Source organism: Somniosus microcephalus, chromosome 12 (assembly GCF_052327205.1).
Source record: "Somniosus microcephalus isolate GS21.2 chromosome 12, FLI_Smic_1.0, whole genome shotgun sequence".
Classification (NCBI taxonomy): domain Eukaryota; kingdom Metazoa; phylum Chordata; class Chondrichthyes; order Squaliformes; family Somniosidae; genus Somniosus; species Somniosus microcephalus.
Genome location: NC_140998.1, coordinates 72,379,927 through 72,407,052, shown reverse-complemented (window position 1 = coordinate 72,407,052; position 27,126 = coordinate 72,379,927). Strand labels below are relative to the sequence as shown.

The following is a 27,126-nucleotide window of genomic DNA, read 5'->3' as shown; positions in this document are numbered from 1 at the left end:
CCATCATCACCCTTACAAGGCAACCAGGTATGAGTATCCTACAGTGCCGAGAAATAGATACATATAAATAGATTAGCTTGGAACTTGGATTTATACGCACCAGCAGATTGCCAGAGACAATGGGCACAGTCTCTAAAGAGAAATAATAAAAATTAGAAACACCCACATTTCCCAGTGATTGGTATCTGGTACTATTGGCATCGAAAGATAACATGGCATTGTGCATGTACTAAGAAATGTTTTGTCCCTTAGAATGTCTACTATCATCCTATTCTCTAAAAGGTGGGTCATCTGAACTACAGCCACGTCCAATAGATCTGAATTTTGCCAAGTTCTGATTTATTTTTCCAATAAATGTAATAACCTCAATGCTGTCTGGTTCTGATAGCACTTTGGGTCTGACTATCATTTCAAAATAAACTGGAGAACAGTGTTACGCAAGAAGGCTATTAAAACATAAATGTTTATTACTGTAGCTGTATAAGACATGATGGATAATGTGGCCATGCTATCAACACAGTAAAATGTGTACTCCCAGTAAAATAACCATTCACTTGATAGGAGTCTGTAGCTGCTGAAGTTTTCATAAATGTTTACGAGCGTTGTTATAGTAACTGGAAATATAATTTTACTTTAGAATTTTACAGCTTGGTCTCATGTTCTCACTTTTACTTTCAATTTTTGTTTTTTGATATTGAGCTGCAACAAAATTCAAGGAAAATAACTTGAGAATATCTTTATACAGTTAATTCTATTCAGTAATTTTTTTTAAATTCGCTTATGGGATCTTGGCGTCACTGGCAAAGCCAGCATTTATTGCCCATCCCTAGCTGCCCTTGAGAAGGTGGTGGTGAGCCGCCTTCTTGAACCACTGTAGTCCAGGTGGTGAAGGTTCTCTCGCAGTGCTGTTTGGGAGGGAGTTCCAGGATTTTGACGCAGCGACGATGAAGGATCGGTGATATACTTCTAAGTCAGGATGGTGTGTGACGTGGAGGGGAACTTGGAGGTGGTGGTATTGCCATGCGCCTGCTGCCCTTGTCTTTCTAGGTGGAAGAGATTGTAGGTTTGGGAGGTGCTGCCGAAGAAACCTTGGCGAGTTGCTGCAGTGCATCTTGTAGATGGTACACACTGCAGCCACGGTATGCCGGTAGTGGAGGGAGTGAATGTTTAAGGTGGTGGATGGGGTGCCAATCAAAAGGGCTTCTTTGTCCTGGATGGTGTTGAGCTTCTTCAGTGTTGTTGGAGATGCACTCATCCAGGCAAGTGGAGAGTATTCCATCACACTCCTTACTTATGCCTTGTAGATGGTGGAAAGACTTTGGGGAGTCAGGAGATGAGACTCGCTGCAGAATACCTAACCTCTGACCTGCTTTTGTTGCCACAGTATTTATGTGGCTGGTCCAGTTAAGTTTCTGATCAATGGTGACCCCCAGGATGTTGATGGTGGGGGATTCGGCGATGGTAATGCCGTTGAATGTCAAGGGGAGGTGGTTAGACTCTCGCTTGTTGGAGATAGTCATTGCTTGGCACTTCTGTGGCGCGAATGTCACCTGCCACTTATCAGCCCAAGCCTGAACGTCATCCAGGTCTTGTTGCATGCGGGCATGGACTGCTTCCTTATCTGAGGAGTTGTGAATGGCGCTGAACACTGTGCAGTCACCAGCAAACATCCCCATTTCTGACCTTATGTTGGAGGGACGGCCATTGATAAAGCAGCTGAAGATGGTTGGGCCTAGGACACTGCCCTGAGGAACTCCTGCAGCAATGTCCTCGGGCTGTGATGATTGACCTTCAACCACCACAACCATCTTCCTTTGTGCTTGGTATGACTCCAGCCAGTGGACTGCTTTCCCCCTGAGTCCCATTGACTTCAGTTTTACTAGGGCTCCTTGATGCCACACTCGGTCAAATGCTGCCTTGATGTCAAGGGCAGTCACCCTCACCTCACCTCTGGAATTCAGCTCTTTTGTCCATGTATGGACCAAGGCTATAATGAGGTCGGGAGCCGAGTGGTCTTGGCAGAACCCAAACTGGGCATCGGTGAGCAGATTATTGGTGAGTAATTGCTGCTTGATAGCAAAGTCGATGACACCTTCAATCACTTTGCTGATGATTGAGAGTAGACTGATGGGGTGGTAATTGGCCGGATTGGATTTGTCCTGCTTTTTGTGGACAGGACATACCTGGGCAGTTTTCCACATTGTCAGATAGATGCCAGTGTTGTAGCTGTACTGGAATAGCTTGGCTAGAGGCGCGGCTAGTTCTGGAGCACAAGTCTTCAGCACGATAACCGGGATGTTGTCGGAGCCCATAGTCTTTGCTGTATCCAGTGTGCTCAGCTGTTCCTTGATATCACGTGGAGTAAATCGAATTGGCTAAAGACTGGCTTCTGTGATGGTGGGGACCTCTGGAGTAGGCTGATATGGATCATCCAGTTGGCACTTCTGGCTGAAGATGGTTGCAAACGCTTCAGCCTTGTCTTTTGCACTCACGTGCTGGGCTCCACCATCATTGAGGATGGGGATATTCATGGAGCCTCCTCCTCCCGTTAGTTGTTTAATGGTCCACCACCATTCACGACTGGATTTGGCAGGACTACCGTGCTTGCCACAAATTTGTTCAGATGGATTGTATTGAGGATAATGAGTACCCCTCAGTAACCTAATTGAGTGAAGCTTCAGCAGTGTATATATGTTACCTTAGCTCTGAAATGAGGTTAGTGTTTTAAATGAACTGAAAGGTATTTGTTATTGGACACAGAACGGTAAATGATGCCAGGCCCTGCAGCACCAGCACGCCCTTGCATGCAGCTAATGCAAATCAGAAACTTGAGGTTTTCAGATACGCATTGGCTGCATGTGAGGCCCGCCAGCAGCACAGGGACTTGCCAAATTTACCCAGTCAGGTGTGCCTGCAAGAGCTAAGGAGCAGCAGAAAAGTTAAAGCTAGTTGAAAACGCTGAGCAATATCACAAGAGAGCCATTATGCAAGAGTTTCAGGTGAAAGAAGCTAATGTAAGACATCAAGCAATTTACTAAAGGTTGGATTAGAAGGTTATGCTGATAGGGTTAGATGAAGAAGGGTGGGAGGAGGGTCATGTGGAGCATAAACACTAGCACAGGCCTGTTGGGCTGAATGGCCTGTTTCTGTGTGTACGTTCTATGTAATTCTGTGGATTCGCTATTCTTGAGTCTCTTGTATTTCTCGCACTTTAGTACCCAACACTTTTAGACAATTTCTTTTTTGGGTGCAAAAATTACCACTTATACTTGGAGATGTCCATAGCTACATTAGTTAGTAATTATCTTGAATTTTCTTTGATGAAGATGTAGGCTTCATAAAAATTCTCCTTTAGCTAGAATTTCAAAGCAGAATTTGTATCAAAACTGCACGGGTGGAGACAAAACCCTTGCCAGTCACCCCATTCCTTCCTGCTGGTGATACTTGAAAAGTGAGCACTTGAGAGAAGCTACATTTACAGAAGAAAAGGCAACTAATTTGATGTGTGTATATTCCCTGTTCAGTCCATTGGGAGAGGAATCTGTCGTTGTTGATCCTGATAATCTGCTGGGAAAACACATGGACTTTCAAATGCAGATTAGTCTGTGTTTAGGAGTGAAATGGATCCGAGGAAACAGCAGCAGAGGAGTTCAAATTGGGTGAGAAATCCCAGCTTTCATCTACATACACCAGGGGCGCACAAAGCTCTCAAACACCTGAGGTTTCAATCCAATTAGCAGCTCAATATTAGACACGCAAGCTCTTTGTAAGTGTTCCCTTGGCCTCCTGAAGATTGTATTAAAATGATAGAAAATTGAAAGCCTGCCCCTCTTTCATGAAACCCTGTCATTGTTTCCCTCTGATCATTTTCATGTAAAAGCTATTTAGGTCTGCTCACGAATAGACATAATAAACTCAACCTGAATACTCAATAATTACCAAATAGAATGACTTCCATCAGTTGAATCAGTGAAGGCCACAGATATTTAAATACCTTTTTATACTGCTACTGACTTTCTGAGCATTGCCTGTCGTGATTTACTGATTTTATTTATAATTGATAATGTACTAGATGTGATGTAATAATTATTATTAGCCAACAGCATTTTATTTTCATATTTAAAATAATGTTGCTAGACCAATCTTCTTTGTAATTTTTTTAATTTAAAGAATTTTCCCTATTTGCTTCATTATTGGCTAAGTCAAAGTTTTTACATTTTTGAAAACCATTTCCTTGGCTTTTAGCTTTTCTAGCACAACGTATGAATAAGGAACAGGAATAGGCCATTTAGCCCCTCAAGCCTGTTCCACCATTCAATTAGATCATGGCTGATCTGTGACCTAACTCCATATACCAGCCTTTGCCCCATATCCCTTAATACCTTTGGTTAATAAAATACCTGTATATCAATCTCAGATTTAAAATTAACAATTGACCTAGCATCAACTGCCATTTGCAGAAGAGAGTTCCAAACTTCTACCACCCTTTGCGTGTAGAATTGTTTCCTAACTTAACTCCTCAAAGGCCTGGTTTTAATTTTTAGGCTATGTCTCCTAGTCCTAGACTCCCCAACCAGCGGAAATAGTTTCTCTCTATCTACACTTTGGTGTCAAAAACAGGAAGGCAGATTATTATCTGAATGGCAATAGATTGGGAGAAGGGGAAGTGCAACGAGACCTGGGTGTCCTTGTGCACCAGTCGCTGAAGGTAAGCATGCAGGTGCAGCAGGCGGTTAAGAAGGCAAATTGTATGTTGGCCCTCGTAGCGAGAGGGATTGAGTACAGGAACAAGGATGTCTTGCTACAGTTGTACAGGGCCTTGGTGAGACCACATCTTGAGTACTGTGTGCAGTTTTGGTCGCCTTATCTGAGGAAGGATATTCTTGCCATGGAAGGAGTTCAGCGAAGATTCACCAGGCTGATACCTGGGATGGCAGGAATGACGTATGAGGAGAGATTGGGTCGATTGGGCTTGTACTCGCTGGAGTTTAGAAGAATGAGAGGGGATCTCATCGAAACTTATAAAATTCTGGCAGGACTGGACAGACTAGATGCAGGAAGGATGTTCCCGATGGTCGGGGAATCCAGAACCAGGGGTCACAGTCTAAGGATAAGGGGTAAGCCATTAAGGACAGAAATGAGGAGGAATTTCTTCACCCAGGGAGTGGTGAACCTGTGGAATTCTCTACCACAAAAGGCAGTAGAGGCCAATTCATTAAATATATTCAAGAAGGAGTTGGATATATTTCTTAAGGCTAAAGGGATCAAGGGATATGGGGAGAAAGCAGGGACAGGGTACTGAGTTTGGATGATCAGCCATGATTGCATTGAATGGCGGAGCAGGCTTGAGGGGCCGAATGGCCTACTCCTGCTCCTATCTTCTATGTTTCTATGTTTCTACCCTATCAGTCCCCATTAATATCTTGAAAACTTTGCTCAAATCACACCTTAATCTTCTAAATTCCAGGGAATACAACCCTAGTTTGTGTAATCTCTCCTCGTAATTTAACTTTTGGAGTCCAGGTATCATTCTGATAAATCTACGCTGCATTCATCCAAGATGTGTGGTGCCCAGAACTGAACACAGTACTCCAGGTGCTTTGTATAGCTGTAGCTATTGTATAACAATGATGATCATCTAACAAAAGGTAGAGCTGCAAACAACTGTAAAGAAAGGCAAACGTCTCCCAAATTTGACCTTTGTTGGGAGCACGCTAGCCTTGTAGAGAATATACTGTGGTACAAATGAGCCTGGTCACAGAGTTGCCATAGTACTAATGCATGGTCCAACAGCCCTGGACCACCAAATGATTGTTAGCTCTTTGTTGAAATGTCAGCACAGAAAAGAGAAAGTTACATACAATGGCACTATCTGGGAGAAAGTTATAGGCCCAGGAGGAGCTGTTTGAAACACCATTGCTAGTATTCTGTACTGATTTTGTGTACTGATACAGGACACTGAGTTGCAGCAATTGTTGTGTTCCTGCCATGAAACTTGAGGCCTGCTTTAAGGGCCAGCAACTCTTGTGGTTCTAAACCAGTCACAATCTTGTTAAAGACTAACAGCTCACCCACAGCTCTTCAATTTTGTAGAGCGTGGACTCTGGCTTGGAGTAGACCAACTTTGTCAAGTTTTCTGATGTGCACAATGTCCCTCTCTCCTTGTAGAGAAGCACATTGCCTCCAATTGGTATCTTCCTCCCTGGGACAACCCAGTTGTGATGTGACCTAGAACTTATCACGGGGATAGCTCCTACTGAAACTACAATTACACCTGGAGTTGAAAGTATAGACAACTGTGGCATTGGAACCACTTTCAAATTCTTGATGCTTTTAAAAATCTCTGCACATGCTCATACCACATTTTTCTTCTGTCATATTCACTTGCCACTTAAACAGACTGCGCAGACTGTGATGGAAATTTAACACTCAAATTGTAAAGCTATAAATGCAGCAGAAAATGCAGAGGAAAAGCCACATCAGCACAATATGGTATCGCAAGAATCCAAGGCCCCCATTAGTAGAAATATGGAAAAAAACAACCAGACTGTGAGGGATATTTGAAACAGCTATAAAGCAGTTTCTCCACATCTAAATGTGCTTTACTCTTACATTATAATCAGTAAAATTTCTGTACCATGTATTTACAGTAAATCTGAAGGAAGATACTAATACCAATTCTCAGCAATATTATAAAACATTATCAAATTTATAGAGCATTAGATTTACCTATATTTACTATAAATTTTCAATGTTAACATCATTGAGAGTTTCATACTGTCATTTGTCAAACTTGTATTGTAATTTTTTTTAACAATGGCTTCTTGTGTGTTGCAGTTTTATGATGTATGGCCTTCCTGCAATGTTCTATACCCCTGCTGTCTGGAATAATGCTAATCTTCTCCTAGATTACTCAATGTGTTTCACAATTCAACATGTTACCACAGATTTCCTCAGTTATCTGAAAACACATGCCGTAGTACTGGAGCTGTGGGGTCTGCAAGGTGCGTGAAATGGAATTCCAACATGTTACAGGCAATGAATATTCCAATTCAAGTTACTTTATCTAAAAGATCACTAGGCAATACAAAGCTTCAGAAATACAATATATTTATAGTTAATATTATTCTGTGGTATTTTACTGTACATTGAGAACTTCTCTGTAATTGTAAATTTTCTATTTACTTTTCCCCTAAATTTTAGTCCTGCTCCTACCCCCTTTTGGGTCTTGCTGCATCATTTTCCACCTGCTATTTGGCCTGTGCCTCTGCCACTCTTGAGTCCATTTCTAGGAGTTGCATGGGGTGATTGCCTTCTCCTCCTGGGGGCTCAGGAACCCATTTTCATAGCATTCAATATATGGGAATGGTTGGCACAAATCCTACTATTCAGTGGCACAGTGTGTTGAATCACCAATAAACTGCCCCACTGCGCCACACTCCAACTTCTGGTCAAATTCTGCTTTCTGTAATACAAAAGTATTTGTTGCCAAATTTACACAAACCCGATTAAATTGTGCCATTTTCAATAAGGTATATCACAGAGAGTTGATAGACAGTAGTGCTTTTTAGTACTTCCCCATAAAGCACGCTAATCCACTACAGCTCCCAATTCTCCTCCCAGATTTGATTGGATTTACTGCTGCCTATCATACAAGTCTATTGTCACTAGTGGCAGGTGTAACGATCAATAACATGTTATTCTATAGTGGACACTAGGTGGAGCCGTAGAGCTGTATATAGCTGTATGTATAAGACTACACTACCCAGCTGTATATATATTAAGACTACATTACCCATGAGGCACTAGGCTACCCACAAGGCAACAGTCAAGATGGCAGCCTGCACACAGGAGCACACATGCCGCATCTCTACAGATACTGTACCTAGAGAACGTGTACTGAATAAATGACTAGCTAGAAGCTAGCTGTGTTCATAATAAGAATGTCTAGTTATTAATGAACATAACAGCAGGCAGCTTTTGTCAGTTTGTACCTGGATATGATGCCTCATGGTAGCAGTTCCATATCGAAGAGGACTAAAAATAGATATTGTCAACTTGCATCACTTTAACTGTCCTTTCTAGAAACCATACAGTGGTCTTCTAACTGAACTCATTTGAATAGTGGTGAGCGCTCCTTCAGAGAAATAAAAAAGAAAAAAGTGAAATAAAAAATGCAACTTAATAGCATGTATTATTAAATAATCTTGAAAGCTCCTGCATTATGGGTGGCATAGAGATGGAATGTGTTGGTGCTCCAGGGGACTCAGCTCCCTTCTGTGGGTTCCTCCACAGTGAGTTCTCGATCTTGACATTACCAAGAGGAAGAGGGGCCAAGTACAGGGTAGGTGCTTTTCTTCAAGGAGAGAGGGAAAAAACTGGAAGATGGTTTACTCCAAGTCACGCTTATGGGCCAGCTCAAGAGCAGCAGTTGTAGAAATATGGGAGCAAGGTATGTGGCTGTCCTGCAGGTAGGAGAATGGTGCCTGAAGCAGAGACAAAAGTCAAATACGTCTATAATATATCAAAATGTTGAATGGGTTGCAGTATTCCATCTAAAAATGCATTCAAAATTCCCATGTTAGGCTTTGTTCATGGAAAAATCCATTCTAAAACTGTAAGCATGAACCTGCAGCACCAGTTACACTTGGAGGTGATACTGTAAATGACTGATTTCCATTCTAAATATGTCACAGTAGCATTCGCTGGAATAGCAGTATTCAACACACTGACCACTTGGTGGATCCTTCTGCGGCTGCTTCCTCAAAGTTCTCATTATAGAGGAAACCTTACTCCAGAGCCTCATTAATGGCTGTCTCAACTGTCATAGAATCATAGCATGATACAGCACAGAAGGAGGCCATTCGGCCCATCATGCCAGTTCTGGCTCTTTGGTAGAGCTATCCAATTAGTCCCCCTCCCCTGCTCTTTCCCCATAGCTCTGTAATTTTTTCCCTTCAAGTATTTATCCAATACCATTTTACTTTTGAATCTGCTTCCGCCACCCTTTCAGGCAGTGCAATCCAGAACATTACAACTCGCTGCAGAAAGAAATGTTTCCTCATGTCACCTCTGGTTCTTTTGCCAATCACCTTAAATCTGTGTCCTCTGGTTACTGACCTTTCTGCCACTGGAAACAGTTTCTCCTTATTTACTCTTTCAAAACAGTTCAGGATTTTGAACATCTTGATCAAATCTCCTTTTAACCTTCTCTGATCTAAGGAGAACAATCCCAGCTTCTCCAGTCTCTCCACATAACTGAAGTCCCTCATCCCTGGTACCATTCTAGTAAATCTCTTCTGCACCCTTTCTAAGGCCTTGACATCCTTCCTAAAGTGCGGTGTCCAGAATTGAACACAATACTCCAGCTGAGTCCTAAAACTTTGTCCAGACAGATTTTGAACTTGGTCCGATGCCAAGCCCCACCCCTTAATTGTAGTAGGTAAGTTTCTTCTTCAACCCCTCACCACACTTCAGACTGAGCTCCAACCCTCCACCCACCCCACTAAACAGCATTCCCTCACAAAGCAACATTTTATTGGGTCCTCCCCGAAACCGCTATGCAGCAATTTTTACCCACCACCCCACTGAGCAGCATATTGTATATTGTTTCTTCACCAATCCCCAACATGAGCAACTTTTTAGTGAATGGGAACTTCCTCAACTAAGCATTTGTTTGTGGATGTGACCCCTTCCACCCATTGAGCAGTATTCTGTACATTGAAAATCCCACTCCCCACCTCCTCCCACCCCCCACCACCAAGGATGCCCCCTAACCTTCCCTGGGCTGAATATATTTTCAAACCGCTCTAGTTCTCTTCCCTTCCTCCTCTCTCTCTCTTCCTGCCCCACCTTTCCCATTCTTCCTCTCCCCATTCCCAGCCTTCTCCCTGTCCTCCTTTCCCATCCTCCTCCTCCACTCCTCTTCTCCTCCACTCCCACCCTCCCTTCTCTCCCTCTCCTCTTGCTCTCACTTCCTTTCCCTAATCTCCCTCTCTTCTCCCTCCTCCCCTGCCTTGTTCCAGTTATTCCACTGCCCTCTAACCCTACTTGACCTCAAAACCGCACTTCATTCTGACTCCCCATGTAGAACCCCATGAGAGATTAATTAATAAATATATAAATATATATGTTTAAATGGTGAAAAGAAGGTTTTGCACAGTAAACGCAGGGATATTCAAAGCAGGCAAAAGTTTTCAGTGTTAATGTTACTTGCTAAATGCAGATCCAACTGAATACTCAAAAGCATGGGCGAAATGAGCTTATATAGAAGTGGAAAAGTAACCATTGCTTCAAACTGTGTTTTGTCAGAAGGTTGCCAAGAAAAGGAAACAGTGTTTACTAACGTCCCACTGACAAGTGATGGTAGCGTGCTGTTAGATTTGAGCTACAGAAATCAATGGACATCTGTGCCACTGGTATGCTAAATCTGTTCTTTTTAAGATTACCTAGCATTAGAAAGGTTTAAGCTTTCAGTTGCTTCATATTCATTTACATCCATTTTCCAACACAGAGCACTCATACCTGGGTTCTGTTTAGCTACTGGAACTGTTGTCTAGTGTCTGCATTTATTCTGCAATTATTAACACCTTTCCGTCTGATGAAAGAGTAAGCCTCTTTTAAACAGAAGGAAATCATTTCAAACAACCTTCTGTTTTTAACATTCGTTGCTGTCCTAAAATGCAGGATGACGAAGAGCACAGATTCAAACTGTGCGAGCAAATCAAAGTGTTGGAACAAGAAGCTAAAAACCTAAGAGAAGCAAACCGAACCTTCAAAAATGAAAACATCAAAATGCAAAAGAAAGCAGAAAAGTTGAGAAACTTCTCCTCAGATCATGGTAGCACGAGTTATTATTATTTGCACCTCATGCTTTGCTGGTTGTTTTACCCATCATTCTTTATCACCAAGCTAACTCTCAACCTTTCACCCGCACTAGTTGCAAATGGGGATTCAGTGAAATTCACTGATGGTCGATCCAACCAAAAGTCGCCATTTCCCAGCTGGGATGCTGAGTTTGGTAAGGCACTCAAGACCTTTTACTTCAGCATGATTGGAGTGAGAGGGAGACTTATCCGCCTGAAGGAGGTCAGGCCACTGGTAAGTGAAGAGTTACTTTTGTATATGCTTTTTACTGACACTGACCTGTGACAATGCAGCGATGGAATATTTGAAATCTCTAAGTAAATGGATAAATGGCTTTGAACCCTTTTAACTTTCACCAGAAATAAAATATAATTGTAAAGAATAATTTTAGGGTGAAAAATAATCAGTGTTTGCCACTGGTTAGCATCCAGTATGTAATGCACAACATCACTCTGTATCATTGTTAATGTTTCAGTTCCCTTTCCATGGTAGAACTGTAAACAAATAAAAGTACATCTAAACTTGTAATAATCTACCTGTCGCAGATGCATCTGCCCATGACAGTATTGGTAGGTGTCCTTGTGGAGACGAAGTCCCGTCTTCATACTGGGGACATCCTCCATCGTGTTGTGTGGCATTACAACTGTGCTAAATGGAATAGATTCAGAACAGACCTAGCAGCTCAAAACTGGACATCCATGAGGCACTGTGGACCATCAGCAGCAAAATTCTATTCCACCACAATCTGTAACCTCATGGCCTGGCATATCCGTCACTCTACTATTACCATCAAGCCAGGGGACCAACTCTGGTTCAATGAGGAGTGTAGAAGAGTATGCCAGGAGCAGCATCAGGCATACCTAAAAATGAGGTGCCAACCTGGTGAAGCTGCAACACAGGACTGCATGCATGTCCATCACCAAGAGTGGCTCGGTTGCACCACTACTGACCGAGCTGGCTGAGTCCTGAAGGACATAACTGCTAGTCTGGGCCTGCAACAGGTGGTGAGAGAACCAACACGAGGGAAAAACCTACTTGACCTCTTCCTCACAAATCTACCTGTCGCAGATTAATCTGTCCATGACAGTATTGGTAGCAGTGACGACCGCACAGTCATTGTGGAGATGAAGTGCCGTCTTCACACTGAGGACACCCTCCATCGTGTTGTGTGGCACTACCACCGTGCTAAATGGGATATATTCAGCACAGATCTAGCAGCTCAAAACTGGACATCCATGAGGCGCTGTGGTCCATCAGCAGCAGCAGAATTGTATTCCACCACAATCTGTAACCTCATGGCCTGGCATATCCCTCACTCTACCACTACCATCAAGCCAGGGGACCAACCCTGGTTCAATAAAGAGTGTAGAAGAGCTTGCCAGGAGCAGCACCAGGCAGACCTAAAAATGAGGTGCCAACCTGGGGAAGCTGCAACACAGGACGACATGCATGCTAAAAAGCGGAAGCAGCATGCTATAGAGAGGGCTAAGCGATCTCACAATCAACGGATCAGATCAAAGCTCTGCAGTCCTGCCACATCCAATCGTGAATGGTGGTGGATCATTAAACAACTAACGGAAGGAGGAGGCTCCATGAATATCCCCATCCTCAATGACAGTGGAGCCCAGTACGTGAGTGCAAAAGACAAGGCTGAAGCATTTGCAACCATCTTCAGCCAGAAGTGCCAAGTAGATGATCAATATCGGCCTACTTCCGAGGTCCGCACCATCACAGAAGCCAATTCAATTCACTCCGCGTGATAGCAAGAAACGGCTGAGCGCACTGGATACAGCAAAGGGTATGGGCCCCGACAACATCCCGGCTATCATGATGAAGACTTGTGCTCCAGAACTAGCTGCGCCTCTAGCAAAGCTTGTGCAGTACAGCTACAACACTGGCATCTATCCAGCAATGTGGAGAACTGCCCAGGTGTGTCCTGTCCACAAAAAACAGGACAAATCCAATCCGGCCAATTACCACCCCATCAGTCTACTCTCAATCATCAGCAAAGTGATGGAAGGTGTCATCAACAGTGCTATCAAATGGCACTTACTCACAAATAACCTGCTCATTGATGCCCAGTTTGGGTTCCGCCAAGACCACTCGACTCCCGACCTCATTACAGCCTTGGTCCAAACATGGACAAAGGAGCTGAATTCTAGAGGTGAGGTGAAAGTGACTGCCCTTGACATCAAGGCAGTATTTGACCGAGTGTGGCATCAAGGAGCCCTAGTAATACTGAAGTCAATGGGAATCGGGGGGGAAATGCTCCACTGGCTGGAGTCATACCTAGCACAAAGGAAGATGGTGGTGGTGGTTGAAAGTCAATCATCACAGCCCCAGGACATCATTGCAGGAGTTCCTCAGGGCAGTGACCTAGGCCCAACCATCTTAAGCTGCTTCATCAATGACCTTCCTTCCAAAATAAGGTCAGAAATGGGGATGTTCGCTGATGACTGCACAGTGTTCAAACCATTCACAACTCCTCAGATAATGAAGCAGTCCATGCCTGCATGCAACAGGACCTGGACGACGTTCAGGCCTGGGTTGATAAGTGGCAGGCAATGACTATCTCCAACAAGCGAGAGTCTAACCATCTCCCCTTGACATTCAATGGTATTACCATCGCCGAATCCCCCACCATCAACATCCTGGGTTCACCATTGACCAGAAACGTAACTGGACCAGCCACATAAATACTGTGGCAACAAGAGCAGGTCAGAGGCTAGGTATTCTGCGGCGAGTGTCTCACCTCCTGACTCCCCAAAGCCTTTTCACCATCTACAAGACACAAGTCAGGAGTGTGATGGAATACTCTCCACTTGCCTGGATGATTGCAGCTGCAACAACACTCAAGAAGCACGACACCATCCAGGACAAACCAGCTTGCTTGATTGGCACCCCATCCACCACCTTAAACATTCACTCCCTTCACCACCGGCGTACCGTGGCTGCAATGTGTACCATCTACAAGATGTACTGCAGCAACTCGCCAAGGCATCTTCGGCAGCACCTCCCAAACCCGCGACCTCTTCCACCTAGGAGGACAAGGGCAGCAGGCGCATGGGAACACCACCACCTCCAAGTTCCCCTCCAAGTCACAAACCATCCTGACTTGGAAATATATCGCCGATCCTTCATCATCGCTGGGTCAAAATCCTGGAACTTCCTCCCTAACAGCATTGTGGGAGTGCCTTCACCACACGGACTGCAGCGGTTCAAGAAGGCGGCTCACCACCACCTTCTCGAGGGCAAATAGGGATGGGCAATAAATGCTGACCTTGCCAGTGACGCCCACATCCCATAAACGAACAATAAAAAAGCTAAACAGCAAAAGCAGCATGCTATAGACAGAGCTAAGCGATCCCACAGTCAACGGATCAGATCAAAGCTCTGCAGTCCTGCCACATCCAGTTGTGAATGGTGGTGGACAATTAAACAACTAACGGGAGGACGAGACTCCACGAACATCTCCATCCTCAATGATGGCGGAGCCTAGTTCCTGAGTGCAAAAGACAAGGCTGAAGCATTCACAACCATCTTCAGCCAGAAGTGCCAAGTGGATGATCCATATCGGCCTCCTCCTGAGGTCACCACCATCACAGAAGCCAGTCTTCAGCCAACTCGATTTACTCCACATGTAATCAAGAAACAGCTGAGCGCACTGGATACAGCAAAGGCTATGGGCCCAACAATATCCCGGCTATTGTGCTGGAGACTTGTGCTCCAGGACTAGCCGTGCTTCTAGCCAAGCTGTTCCAGTACAGCTACAACACTGACAATGTGGAAAATTGCCCAGGTACGTCCTGTCCATAAAAAGCAGGACAAATCCAGTCCGGCCAATTACCACCCCATCAGTCTACTCTCAATCATCAGCAAAGTGATGGAAGTTGTTGTCAACAGTGATATCAAGCGACACTTACTCACCAATAACCTGCTCACCAGTGCTCAGTTTGGGTTCCACCAGGAACACTTGGCTCCAGACCTCATTACAGCCTTGGTCCAAACATAGACAAAAGAGCTGAATTCTAGAGGTGAGGTGAGAGTGACTGCCCTTGACATCAAAGGTAGCATTTGACTGAGTGTGGCATCAAGGGGCCCTAGTAAAATTGAAGTCAATGGGAATCAAGGGGAAAACTCTCCACTGGCTAGAGTCATACCTAACAGAAAGGAAGATGGTTGTGGTTGTTGGAGGCCAATCATCTCATCCTCAGGACATCACTGCAGGAGTTCCTCAGTTCTGTGTCCTCGGCCCAACCATCTTTAGTTGCTTCATCATTGACCTTCCCCTCTGCCATAAGGTCAGAAGTGGGGATGTTCGCTGATAATTGCACAGTGTTCAGTTCCATTTGCAACTCCTCAGATAATGAAGCTGTCCATGCCCGCATGCAAGAAGACCTGGACGGCATTCAGGCTTGGGCTGATAAGTGGCAAGTAACATTTGTGCCATACAAGTGCCAGGTAATGACCATTTCCAACAAGAGAGAGTCTAACCACCTCCCCTTGACATTCAATGGCATTACCATTGCCAAATCCATCAACATCCTGGGGGCCACAATTGACTAGAAACTTAACTGGACCAGCCACATAAATACTGTGTCTACAAGAGCAGGTCCAAGACTGGGTATTCTGTGGCAAGTGACACACCTCCTGACTCCCCAAAGCCTTGCCACCATCTACAAAGCACAAGTCAGGAGTGTGAAGGAATACTCTCCACTTGCCTGGATGAGTGCAGCTCCAACAACACTCGAGAAGCTTGACACCATCCAGGACAAAGCAGCCCGCTTGATTGGCACCCCATCCACCATCTTAAACATTCACTCCCTCCACCACCAGCATATCGTGGCTGCAGGGTGTACCATCTACAAGATGCACTGCAGCAACTTGCCAAGGCTTCTTCGGCAGCACCTCCCAAACCTCTACCGCCTAGAAGGACAAGGGCAGCAGGCACATGGGAACACCATCACCTCCAAGTTGCCCTCCAAGTCGCACACCATCCTGACTTGGAAGTATATCGCTGTTCCTTCATCGTCGCTGGGTCAAAATCCTGGAACTCCCTCCCTAACAGCACTGTGGGACAATGTTCCCTTCATGCTGCGTGGCCACGTATCCCTGTAGCGCTCTGATGGTCCTGCGCAGCCGGCTCACCAGCTTTTAAAAGGAAAAGCTACGCATGCGCGGAATTTTGAATAAGCTGCACAGCCCGTTGAAGGGGCTGCGCGGCCCCAAAAAAATAGCCCACACCCCATGAACGAATAAAAAAAGAATGAACACTGTCAGGTCTCTGTGTTCTTGCACCCCCTTTAAAATTAAAACAATGAAATATAATTATTGACATTTATATTGTTTCTGCATTAAGGTAGACAAAATTGAAGAAACAATGCCTTAAACGCAAGAGCCATGAGTAATCTTTATCGTAGCGATGTCACATACAATCTATACGATGATGCCTTCCAGTAGAGTTTGCATCAATGCATCTTTCAGAATCAAATAAAGAATTTCTAAAAATGCTTTTTCATGCAGATGGTTCTCCTTTCAAATAAGCAATAAATTATGTATAAAATTTACGTGACTTTTTTTTAATTGCTGGAACCTAGCTTCCAATAATAAATCAAAGGTTTCCTTCCCTGTAAGAATGTGAATAATGGCCATAAGGAAGGAAAAGCTAAATTAACTAGGCAAGAAGACATGGCCCCAACTGTATCAGATCATGATATTGAACCTCAGTGTACATTCCACAATTAGAAGGTTCTTGGCTGGTGTGCTGGTCGAAGGATGTACTTTTTCCACTTGGAGCTGCGGGATAGGTGGGGTGAATTTTGTGCCATTATCCTAGGAAATGGATCACTTTTTCATCCAGTGTTAGCATAAAGTAATAGTTTTTTCATTTGGATGACGTCCTTATTTCATGTCAGACCAGCAGGCAGCAACCACATCTAAGAATTCTAAGACACAACGGGCTAGAAATTCATCTACCTATCGTCACTCCGTAGTGCCATGAAATGGTGATAAAATGGCGGCCGCCACTCTTTCGCCAGCTGGTGGTGGGACCCGCGGTGGCCGCCATATTCGTGTCCCGCTTTGCGCTGCTGATAACTAGTAGCGCCCTGAAAGAAAAAATGGCAGTGTGGTGACATCAATCGGCGTGCAACACCAACGTAACGTCACTAACACGAACTTCGACCCTAATGCTGAATTCACACATAACCTCTTAAAGGGACACACACAACGTTAGGTAAGTTTGATTGTAAGGTTTTGGACTTTAAATTTTTTTTTATTGAAGCAGTGGCTTGCTGCAATAGATGTGAATAGTTTTTTAAGTGTGTAGTGAGCGCTGCTGGACACTTGCAAGGGCTCGGATGGTAAATGAAGGCCTTTGAGAAGACAGAACATGCTGCAAATACTCAGCAGGTCACGCAATATTCGTGGAGAGAAAATTAGAGTTTGCATCTCAGGTCGAGATGCTGCCTGACCAGCTGAGTATTTCCAGCATTTTATGCTGTCATTTCACATTTACAGTATCCGCTTGCAGAGGGAAGAGGAAGACACAGAAGAGGAGGAAGCCGCAGAGGAGGAAGCCGAAGAGGAGGAATCAGATGGAAGGATGTATCCCAGACAGCCCCTTTGTGGCCAGGATATCCGGGATGGAATCATCCACCTCCAGTCCCAGTGACCACAACCCCAATTGCCCTTTCAACATTAGTCCCACACCTTACCTTCCATCTGTTACTGACCATCACAATGTCCTCTTGGCCACGATGCTGAAATAAAAGCCACCACAAAGCAAACTTTCCAGTCCATCTATATACATCTATCCATCCAATGTGACATCAAGAAATCAACTCATCATCCGCATGCATTCTCTTAGTGAGTGTCTTGTGTGTGTGCCTATCCTACTGATGTCACACAGTGCTACCCCAGTGGCTGCAGCATGGCTGGTGGAAGGCTGCTGACTTTCAGTGGGGGACACTGCAAATATCCTTGCTGGCTGACCTTGAAGAGCTGGTGGTTGGGAGTGTCAAATCAATCTTCTTCTTGTTCTTCTTCACTCTCCTCTCCCTCTTTTTGGTCACCCACTGGCTGGGCAGGCTGCATTTCTTAGGCGTGTGAAATGAGGAAGGCACAAGGGTGGAGTTGTGGTGATGGGAGGGCGGGAAAGCAAGAGGTGCATGCCAGAAGGAGGTAAACGTATGAGGATACCAGCATCTTGTATCCTTTCAGCCCCGCTGCTGGCCAAGGGCTCAGCCATTGCCCTGCCAAGAATGGCCTGCATCGTCTCTTCCAAGGGGGTGAGGTGAGACTAGGAATGGGAGATGTGCCTCATGATTGGTGTAGATTGTTGGTAGGTGAGTGATTGGGGATCGTGCATTGAGCAGTGTGTGATGCTAGTGGTGCAGTTGGTAAGAGATGGCTTTTTTCCATTAGTTTGGTTCCCATTTGCTACTACAAAATAGTTATTGGATACAGGGTACCCAGTCCCAATGAAGTCTGAACACTAGCGTGAAAGTGTATTTCCTATTGCACTATTGACATTTTCTACATTAGCTCAGCTTATAGCTTCTCTGAAGGAGAGAAACGCCAAGGTGATGTCAATTAGAGCTGAATTATGGGTAGCTTTCTGCTGGCACGTGACTACTAGGAACTGGACTAAAACTGTCACAAATTCATTTACCTTACAATTGCGATAGAAACTGAACTGGATTCAAAAACATGTCTCAGTCATAAAATGATCTTTGATTAACACTGTATTATACATTGTTTGTGCATAGCATGCTTATAGTTATGGGTATCCCAAATGTAGGAGATTGTTATTTAATGTCTGTAAACTTATTGCCAATTTTTTCATTTATGATAAATTCATAAAGCTTATGAACATATACTTATATTGAAATAAATGCCCATAGGCATATAATCTACTTACCCCGTGAGTACCACTTGGCCAGAGGAAAATAAATACTTACAGTACTGTACAAGAATGCCACTGAGAAAAATATGAAAATGGTATAGTTTTGAAAAGTGGATATGGAAGAAGGATTTTTAAATTTGTTTTGAATATTAACAGGTCACAAAACTAATCTAAGTGATGGTAGACAAGCAGGAAATAATTAAGAAATATTCTTCTACCTATGGCAGTGTGACCTTACAAGTGCCAGGATTTACCCAGATACGTAAAATAAAAAGGACAAAGTCAGACAATGTCAGTATGAAGTAGTTGTTCAGTGTTGGGTAGTGGGACTTTAGCCAATTATACAGTGATTACACAATTTACTCCTAAGCCAACTAGCATAGTGACTGGAATTGAATTCCCAATGAAACAGAATGTATTTAAGGATGTATGCAGGATAAGGAAAGGAAGTTGTTTCCATTTTAAAAAAGGTAAACATACAAAACCTAGATGACAGTGGTTTAATAAGGAGATTAAACAAGAAATAAGGATAAACAAACAAGCAAGCAGAAATATTTCAAAAGATGCAAGGAAACATAAATGGAAGGATTAGAATCTATGCAAAGATAACTGAAGATAACTCAAGAAAGTATTAGAAAGAGCAAGAAGTAGAGAGTCAAATCACAGAGGGCAGCAAGAGGCATACAAAAATGAATAAGACTATTACAGATGATCAGAATATAGCAGATATATTTAATGGATTCTTCAGATCAGTTTTCACAGAGTGTTACAGACAAATTCTAGTTGTAATAATAACAACAACTTGCATTTATGTAATGCCTTTCACATGGTAAAACCTCCCAAGGTGCTTCACAGGAGCGTAATAAGACAAAGATTGACACCGAGCCAAAGAAGGAGATATTAGGACAGGTGACTAAAAGCTTGGTTAAAAAAAAAGGTATGTTTAAAGGAGCGGCTTGAAGGGCCTAGACGGCTGAAGGCACAGCATCCAATGCTGGGACGAAGGAAATGGGGGATGCACAAGAGGCTAGAGTTGGAGGAAAGCAGAATTCTCAGAGGGTTGTAGGGCTGGAGGAGGTTACAGAGATAGGGCGGGGCGAGGCCATGGAGGGATTTAAACATGAGGATGAGAAATTTAAAATCGAGGCTAAATGAGCCTAAATGATCCATAATATATATAGAAGTTTGCAAAAAAAATTATTGCAGTAACTGGAAGGATTAAATTTAATTTCAGAATTCCATAAATATTGTAATATCTGAGATTTGGAGGATAGGAAGTATTCAGAATAGAAGTAAGGCATAAGCTTGCTAACTACAAGCTGGTTTGCCTAACATCCACAGGGGGAAAATACTTGAGGGCAAGCTGTTAGAATTTCTCCTCATTCCTAGTCAGGGTAGGAACCCATTGCTCACTAATCCCAATGTGGATGTTTTTCAGAACTTTGAGTATGTAGAATTTACAGATTTTTCAAGGCTCATATCAGAAGTCAACTGTGGAACCTAAATCACTTTTTAACAGAACAAATACTAGCTTTATAATGGACCACCTCACTTTGCATGCTTGGTTGTAACTATATTTGGCTTTAAATTTAAACTTAGAATCATAGAATCATACAGCACAGACAGAGGCTATTCAGCCCATCCAGCCTGCACTGGCTCTCTGAAAGAACTATCAATTAACCCCACTCCCCTGCTCTTTCCTCATAGCCCTGCAAATTTTTCCTTCTCCCCATCTACTCTATCAAAACCAATGTTCCCGTGTAGCTGTGCAGCCATGCAGCTGTGCAGCTGTCTGAACCTCCCATGCAGTCTGCTTGCTGGTTTCTCAATGGAAAATCCACGCATGTGTGGAAGTTTGAATGGGCCGCGCAGCCCCTTAAAGGGGCCGTGCACCCAAAAAAAAATGAGTGGAAAATTTAATCAAAACCCCCCCATAATTTTGAACACCACTATTAAATCTCTCCTTAACCTTCTCTGCTCTGAAGAGTACAATCTCAGCTTCTCTAGTCACTCCAGATAACTGAAACCCCTCATCCCTAGTAAATCTCTTCTGCACCCTCTCCAAGGCCTTGACATCCTTACTAAAGTGAAGTGCCTAGAATTGGACACCATACATTAGCTGTGGTTTAACAAATGACTTATAAAGGTTTAGCATAACTTCTTTACTTTTGTACTCGTTTGTAATAATATTTATAAAGCCAAGGATCCCATATGTGTTTTTAACAGCTTTATCAACTTGTTCTGCCACCTTCAAAGATTTATAAGAACATAAGAAATAGGAGCAGGAGTAGGCCAATCGGCCCCTCGAGCCTGCTCCGCCATTCAATAAGATCATGGCTGATCTGATCCTAACTGCCAATCCACTATCCCAGAACCATCTCCTGAATCTAACAGAATTAGACACACGAAATAGGAGCAGGATCAGGCTACACGGCCCCTGGGCCCGCTCCGCTACCCACAGGGCCATGACCGATCCGAACCTAGACTCATGTCCAAATTCCTGCCCGCTCCCCATAACCCTTAATTCCCTTTACTTCTAGGAAACTGTCTATTTCTGTTTTAAATTTATGTAATGATGTAGCTTCTACAGTTTTTTGGGGCAGCATATTCCATGGACCTACCACCCTCTGAGTGAAGTAGTTCCTCCTCATCTCAGTTTTGAAAGAGCAGCCCCTTATTCTAAGACTATGCCCCCTAGTTCTAGTTTCACCCATCATCGGGAACACCTTCCCTGCATCCACCCGATCCAACCCCTTCACAATCTTATATGTTTCAATAAGATCGCCTCTCATTCTTCTGAACTCCAATGAGTAGAGTCCCAATCTACTCAACCTCTCCTCATATGTCCATCCCCTCATCCCCGGGATTAACCGAGTGAACCTTCTTTGTACTGACTCGAGAGCAAGTATGTCCTTTCTTAAGTATGGACACCAAAACTGTACACAGTATTCCAGGTGCGGTCTCACCAATACCTTGTACAACTGAAGCAATACCTCCCTATTTTTATATTCTATCCCCCTAGCAATGAAAGCCAACATTCCATTGGCCTTCTTAATCACTTGCTGCACCTGCATACTAACCTTTTGAGTTTCGTGCACCAGGACCCCCAGATCCCTTTGTACTTCAGTACTTTCCAGTTTCTTGCCATTAAGATAATAACTTGCTCTACGATTTTTCCTGCCAAAGTGCATAACCTCACACTTTCCAGTATTGTATTCCATCTGCCAAATCTCTGCCCACTTACTTAGCCTGTCTATGTCCCCTTGAAGGTTTTTTATGTCCTCCTCACTCACTACTTTCCCCCCCATCTTAGTATCATCTGCAAACTTTGGTATGTTACACTCGGTCCCCTCCTCCAAATCGTTAATATAGATTGTAAAGAGTTGGGGACCCAGCACTGACCCCTGTGGAACACCACTACTTACTGATTGCCAGTCTGAGAATGAACCATTTATCCCAACTCTCTGCCTTCTGTTAGATAGCCAATCCTCTATCCATGCCAGAATATTACCCCCAATCCCGTGATTTTTTATCTTAAGCAATAATCTTTTGTGTGGCACCTTGTCAAATGCCTTTTGGAAGTCTAAATACACTACGTCCACTGGTTCCCCTTTATCCACCCTATATGTTACTTCCTCAAAGAACTCCAGCAAATTTGTCAAACATGACTTCCCCTTCATAAAACCATGCTGACTTTGTCCTATTAGATTATGATTATCCATTTATGTATGTGATCCCCAGGTCTCTCTGTTCCTGCACCACCTTTAAAATTTTACCATATTGCCTCTCACCATTTTTCCTTCCAAAATGCATCAGTTCACACTTTGCTGCATTAAATTTCATCTGCCATGTGTCTGCCCATTTCACCAGTCTGTCTAAGTCCTCCTGAAGGCTGCCACTATCCTCCTCACTGTTTACTACATTCTCAACTTTGTGTCACTTAAAAAACATGAACAGATCTATAAACAGAAATTTTAATGAAAATCTGGGCGAATTTATTACACTCAAGAGAAAGACTTTGAAAGCACATTGTAATTTCATCATGCATGAGATTGGAATTAATTTGGGATCCCACATATTCTTTTATAATATATTCTGGATGTTAACTCACCTGGCAATCAATTGTGGACTATTTCTTGTTAAATCTGCAGTAAGTATGGCACAGTCATTAATCTTTTGCATAAACATTTACATATCAAGAATATGAAACACTCTTGGTGCTTGCACTGCCAGCCCAAAAACTGATGAACAATAGAGAAAAAAATTACACCACAATATCTATGTAAAAAATGACAGATACCAGGGAATGATTTGGGGCCGTGCTATAACTAATCTTCAGGTATATACTTGGATCTGGGGGCTCATTCATCATTCCTTGTAATCACTTTCTTTTTCCATTATTCCATATTTATTTCATAGCTTACAGCTCCACCTATGTAAGGATTTTGTCAGTCAGCTAGCCTATACTTTCACACCAAAGAACTGGCTTTCATTTACACATTTCGTTTAGCCCCTTAATAAATGAGATTCTATGGCCTGAATTTTTCGTGGTGGTAACAGGCGGGTCGGGTGGGAAAGTTGTTATTTTTGACAGTGGGTCATGAACCCGCTGTCAACTCGCTCCCACGCGCCTTTCCCACAGGAGCATCTGGCAGCGTGGAGCTGACCCGACCTGCAGCGGCGGGGGACCCAATTGAAATCATTATGAGGTACTTTACAGCCACTTAAGAACCTTTTTCCCCCTACTTTTTAAATTTCCCTGCATGGCCACGGGATTCACACAGCTCGGGAACCACATCTGTCAACCTGAGGCGGGGGTTCCGTGGCCATTGCTCCAGCTGATTACTTGACAGCATGGAAAACAAACCAAAATAAAAACATGTTGATTACATCAGCTAACAGATTGATGGAGATTCTGTTCTACTTGAAAAGCTACTGGTAAATATTAATTTTTCACTGGTCATTCTTGGCTGATGCCTTCCAACTGAACAGTAATTGCAGTGAATTGATTTGCACTATAAAAATTACATATACCATTTGAATAAATGTTTGTGTTGTTTCTGGTCAGATTTTTCTCACAGTATACTGTGATTGTCCAGTTACACATTAAATCAAGTCATCAACCATAACAATTTCATTCTCATCACTCATTCCACTGGTTCAATTTGCTTTCAGTCCCTGAATATGACATGTTTGATTTTTTAGTCTGAGACTTTAGGGTGAATTTCTGTGGAGGTTCTCTCACTTGTCCATTGTTAACTTCAACGGAATAGCTGCAGAAATCCTAGAAACACATTGTAAGCACCACTTACACTGCTTGTCAGGGATTCCGCAGCTCTTCCACTGAACTTGCATAAGATTGTAAATCCACCCCTTTACAATTACATTTAAAATTTACTTAATTTTATGTATTACCTATATGCGCACATCTTTTATTTGTACCAGTTACTGATACAAAAGACAATAGATTTGTGATTAAAGCACCAATAACTTCCCAATTAATGTACTTTTTAAATTATATTCTTGATAGTATTTGTAGATGGAGTCATATTACTTAATAATTGTATTTAAATATTTCTTTGTCACTCATATATAACTTTTATTATATTATTGTACTGTAAAGATTCAACACCCACTATGTTAGATTAAACTTAAAATTTAATGTGGCCAGGGTCCCTTTAAAGATCCTGGGTTAAAAATCATCATGAGTGACGTCACCAGACTTTCTCCATCAAACTGGGCCGGATAATGTGCTGGGCAGGCTTAATAGGCTTCATTACCATAAGTTCATTTTGTACAGCGCGATGGAGCCAGCAGTGGGGTCGGGACCCACCATGGACACTGGCTGCCCCAGACCCGCCAAGGTAAGGAAAATTCCGGCCTTGAATTCTACAAAAACAGATAAACATGGAAAAATTGCCTGTTAGACATGACCTCAATTAAACATGGCTAGGAAACAATTTGGACAAGTACAAAAGTCCTTGGAATTGGTAATTGGAAATAATGCTCGTCCCATTTGATTTTTACCTATCAAAGACGAAAAGATCAAAATCTCACAGGCAGAATAATTTCGGTTTACATTTCTATGCCTTCAAATCACAACTTGAGCTAAACTACACTAGAAAAGTTTTAAATATTTTTAATGTATAGTTTCTGTTAAATAAAGTGACTGAAATGTGTGTCTCAGGCACATTTAATAATGAACCGGTAATTGTCTTGCTATTGTTCACTATTCTGGACAGATGAGTGGCTAGTTATCTTTTTTAAACCTTCTATCTACTGTGAGAATCTTTTCTCAATTTATGAAAGATTTTTGATGTTTGTGTCAGAGTTTTGCTAGCTCATGTTCCATATTTAGCTTTTAAAACATAAGGACTAGCTCCCCTAATGCGAGTGAATGCAGCTCGTGATATGGCACTGAACCACACAGATCAGAATGTTCCCAGGTTCAGTTCCCAGTCTTCCTGATCGCAGCTTTGACAGTAATGAAGTGGTCTCAGTGTCCCCAGGCTGGAATAGCACAAAAAGAAAGACTTTAATTTGTATTTTGCCTTATTACATCTCTCAAGAATGTCTGAAAATGCCTCAAGTTAATTCATGACTGTTCTTGAAGTTCAATAACTGCTGATATGTAGTCAAATGCAGCAGCAATTTTGTGCACACCACGGTCATATAAATAGGACAGGGTTTCTACTCTTGACTGCTTGGAAATGAATACAAATCCTAATAATCAGGCAGCATGGTGGCACTAGATGTTAGAATGATAATACTTAGTGCCCTAGAGGAAGGATAGACACAGATTCAATTCATTCTGCCGCCAATCTCAGCTATGATGAGCAAGGAGACACTGTGCAGAGACTTCAGCCTTTCCAATGTAAATTGGAGGGAGCAGTCACACTGGTAAGGCCTTTGTGCCTTCTGGCAACTTACTACAGGGGGCATTAGTGACAGTCTGGGAGGAAGTCATGTGGCCATCTTCTCAACCGCAAGATTAAGCACAGTGATGATGGGAGATGTTCCAAGAAAAGAATTAGAAAAATACATTAAAAAAAATTAAATATATTAATAGTCAGAAAAGGACTCTAGTTTTTTTATTGAAAATTCTGAATTAAAAGTTGGTTTCTGCTGCTGTGTTATTCTGTGTGTATGTTCATGCTATATCAATAAATACTACTGTAAGGCTACAATGGCTTATTGAAGTCTCTGCCATTTTTCATGGTATCCAGATGTAAGTTCTTACTGCATTTTAACAATTACAGTACTCGGACTTTGCATGCTCCTTTGAATAATAGTTTTTAAATCCCACTATATAGTAGATAAGGAACTTTTAGTGGTGCCAGTGAATTAGTGTCCCTTATGCATTTCATTTTAGGATGAGGAACATATTTATTGCCTGAGGTATTTTGCAAATGAAAGGAGTGAACTGATCAAAGAGCTGGGAGAAGAATTGGAAAGCTGTGTGGGAAAACTGAAGAATGATGTTGCAAAAATTATCAGAAAAAAGAAAGAACTTCAGATTGATTCAACAGCAACGACCTAAATTGAATAGTTATAACTTTGTTGTATTCATCCGTTTATATGGTGTGAACTGTTACGTTATCAAAGTATAGCTGACAAATCTCTCTCTCTTTTTATTGTGCTTTGACAATAATTCTAGTTTTATTTTATTTCTTCTTGTGAGGTGGATGATACTGCCAAGGCAGCAGTTATTGGCCATCCCTAATAACCCTGAGAAGGTGTTAGTGAACCGTTGCATGATGGTTCTAGGTAGGGAATTGCCCGATTCTGACCCAGGCATGATGAAGTTTTCTCTAAATAATAAAGATAAAAATTTACTTAACTTTTGTCTTACTTTAATTAACATTTGTGCCTAGTACTTGTATGTTAAATAACCAAATAACTCAATTGCCAAATAATTTAGGATTCAAAATATGTGGAGAATTTTTGGGTCGATCAAGATAAGGAGTATCAATGCTGCAGAATGGAACAAGTTTTTATTTCTACATATTATTAATACCGAGCATTTTCAGACATCAACTATGGGGTAGGTGAAGGATCACATTCTGTTTACATAATGCAGGGGACATCAAATACCAATCTGGAAAGACACAGCCTCAAGGCTGATAGAACTATTCTGGTGCATATAATATTGCTTCTGTGACCTATTATAGCGCTTCACAAAGCAGTAGCCACCAATTTCAGTGGGACACATTTTGAGTAGTCTGCAAACTTCAAAACACCTACACCAGATGCTTTCGATATACACCTAATTTAAAGACCCAAAGTGGTTAATGTTGATGATTCATTGTTCCATGTTGGTCAGACATCAGTTCTCAACACCTTAAGAAATTAGT

At 42.6% G+C, this 27,126-nt stretch overlaps 1 protein-coding gene across 1 annotated transcript in view; it reads left to right on the top strand.

The window, feature by feature from the left end:
• LOC147109293 (kinesin-like protein KIF28) overlaps positions 1-26,555 on the top strand; it is a 107,109-nt gene extending 80,554 nt beyond the window's left edge. Inside the window, exons 21-26 of the mRNA XM_086004183.1 lie at positions 3,525-3,659; positions 6,838-7,004; positions 10,312-10,418; positions 10,687-10,840; positions 10,940-11,100; positions 26,145-26,555. Coding sequence (XP_085860309.1) covers positions 3,525-3,659; positions 6,838-7,004; positions 10,312-10,418; positions 10,687-10,840; positions 10,940-11,100; positions 26,145-26,312 — 892 coding nt within the window. The 3' untranslated portion in view covers positions 26,313-26,555. The remainder of the gene's footprint in view (positions 1-3,524; positions 3,660-6,837; positions 7,005-10,311; positions 10,419-10,686; positions 10,841-10,939; positions 11,101-26,144) is intronic.
• The last annotated feature ends 571 nt before the right edge of the window (positions 26,556-27,126 follow it).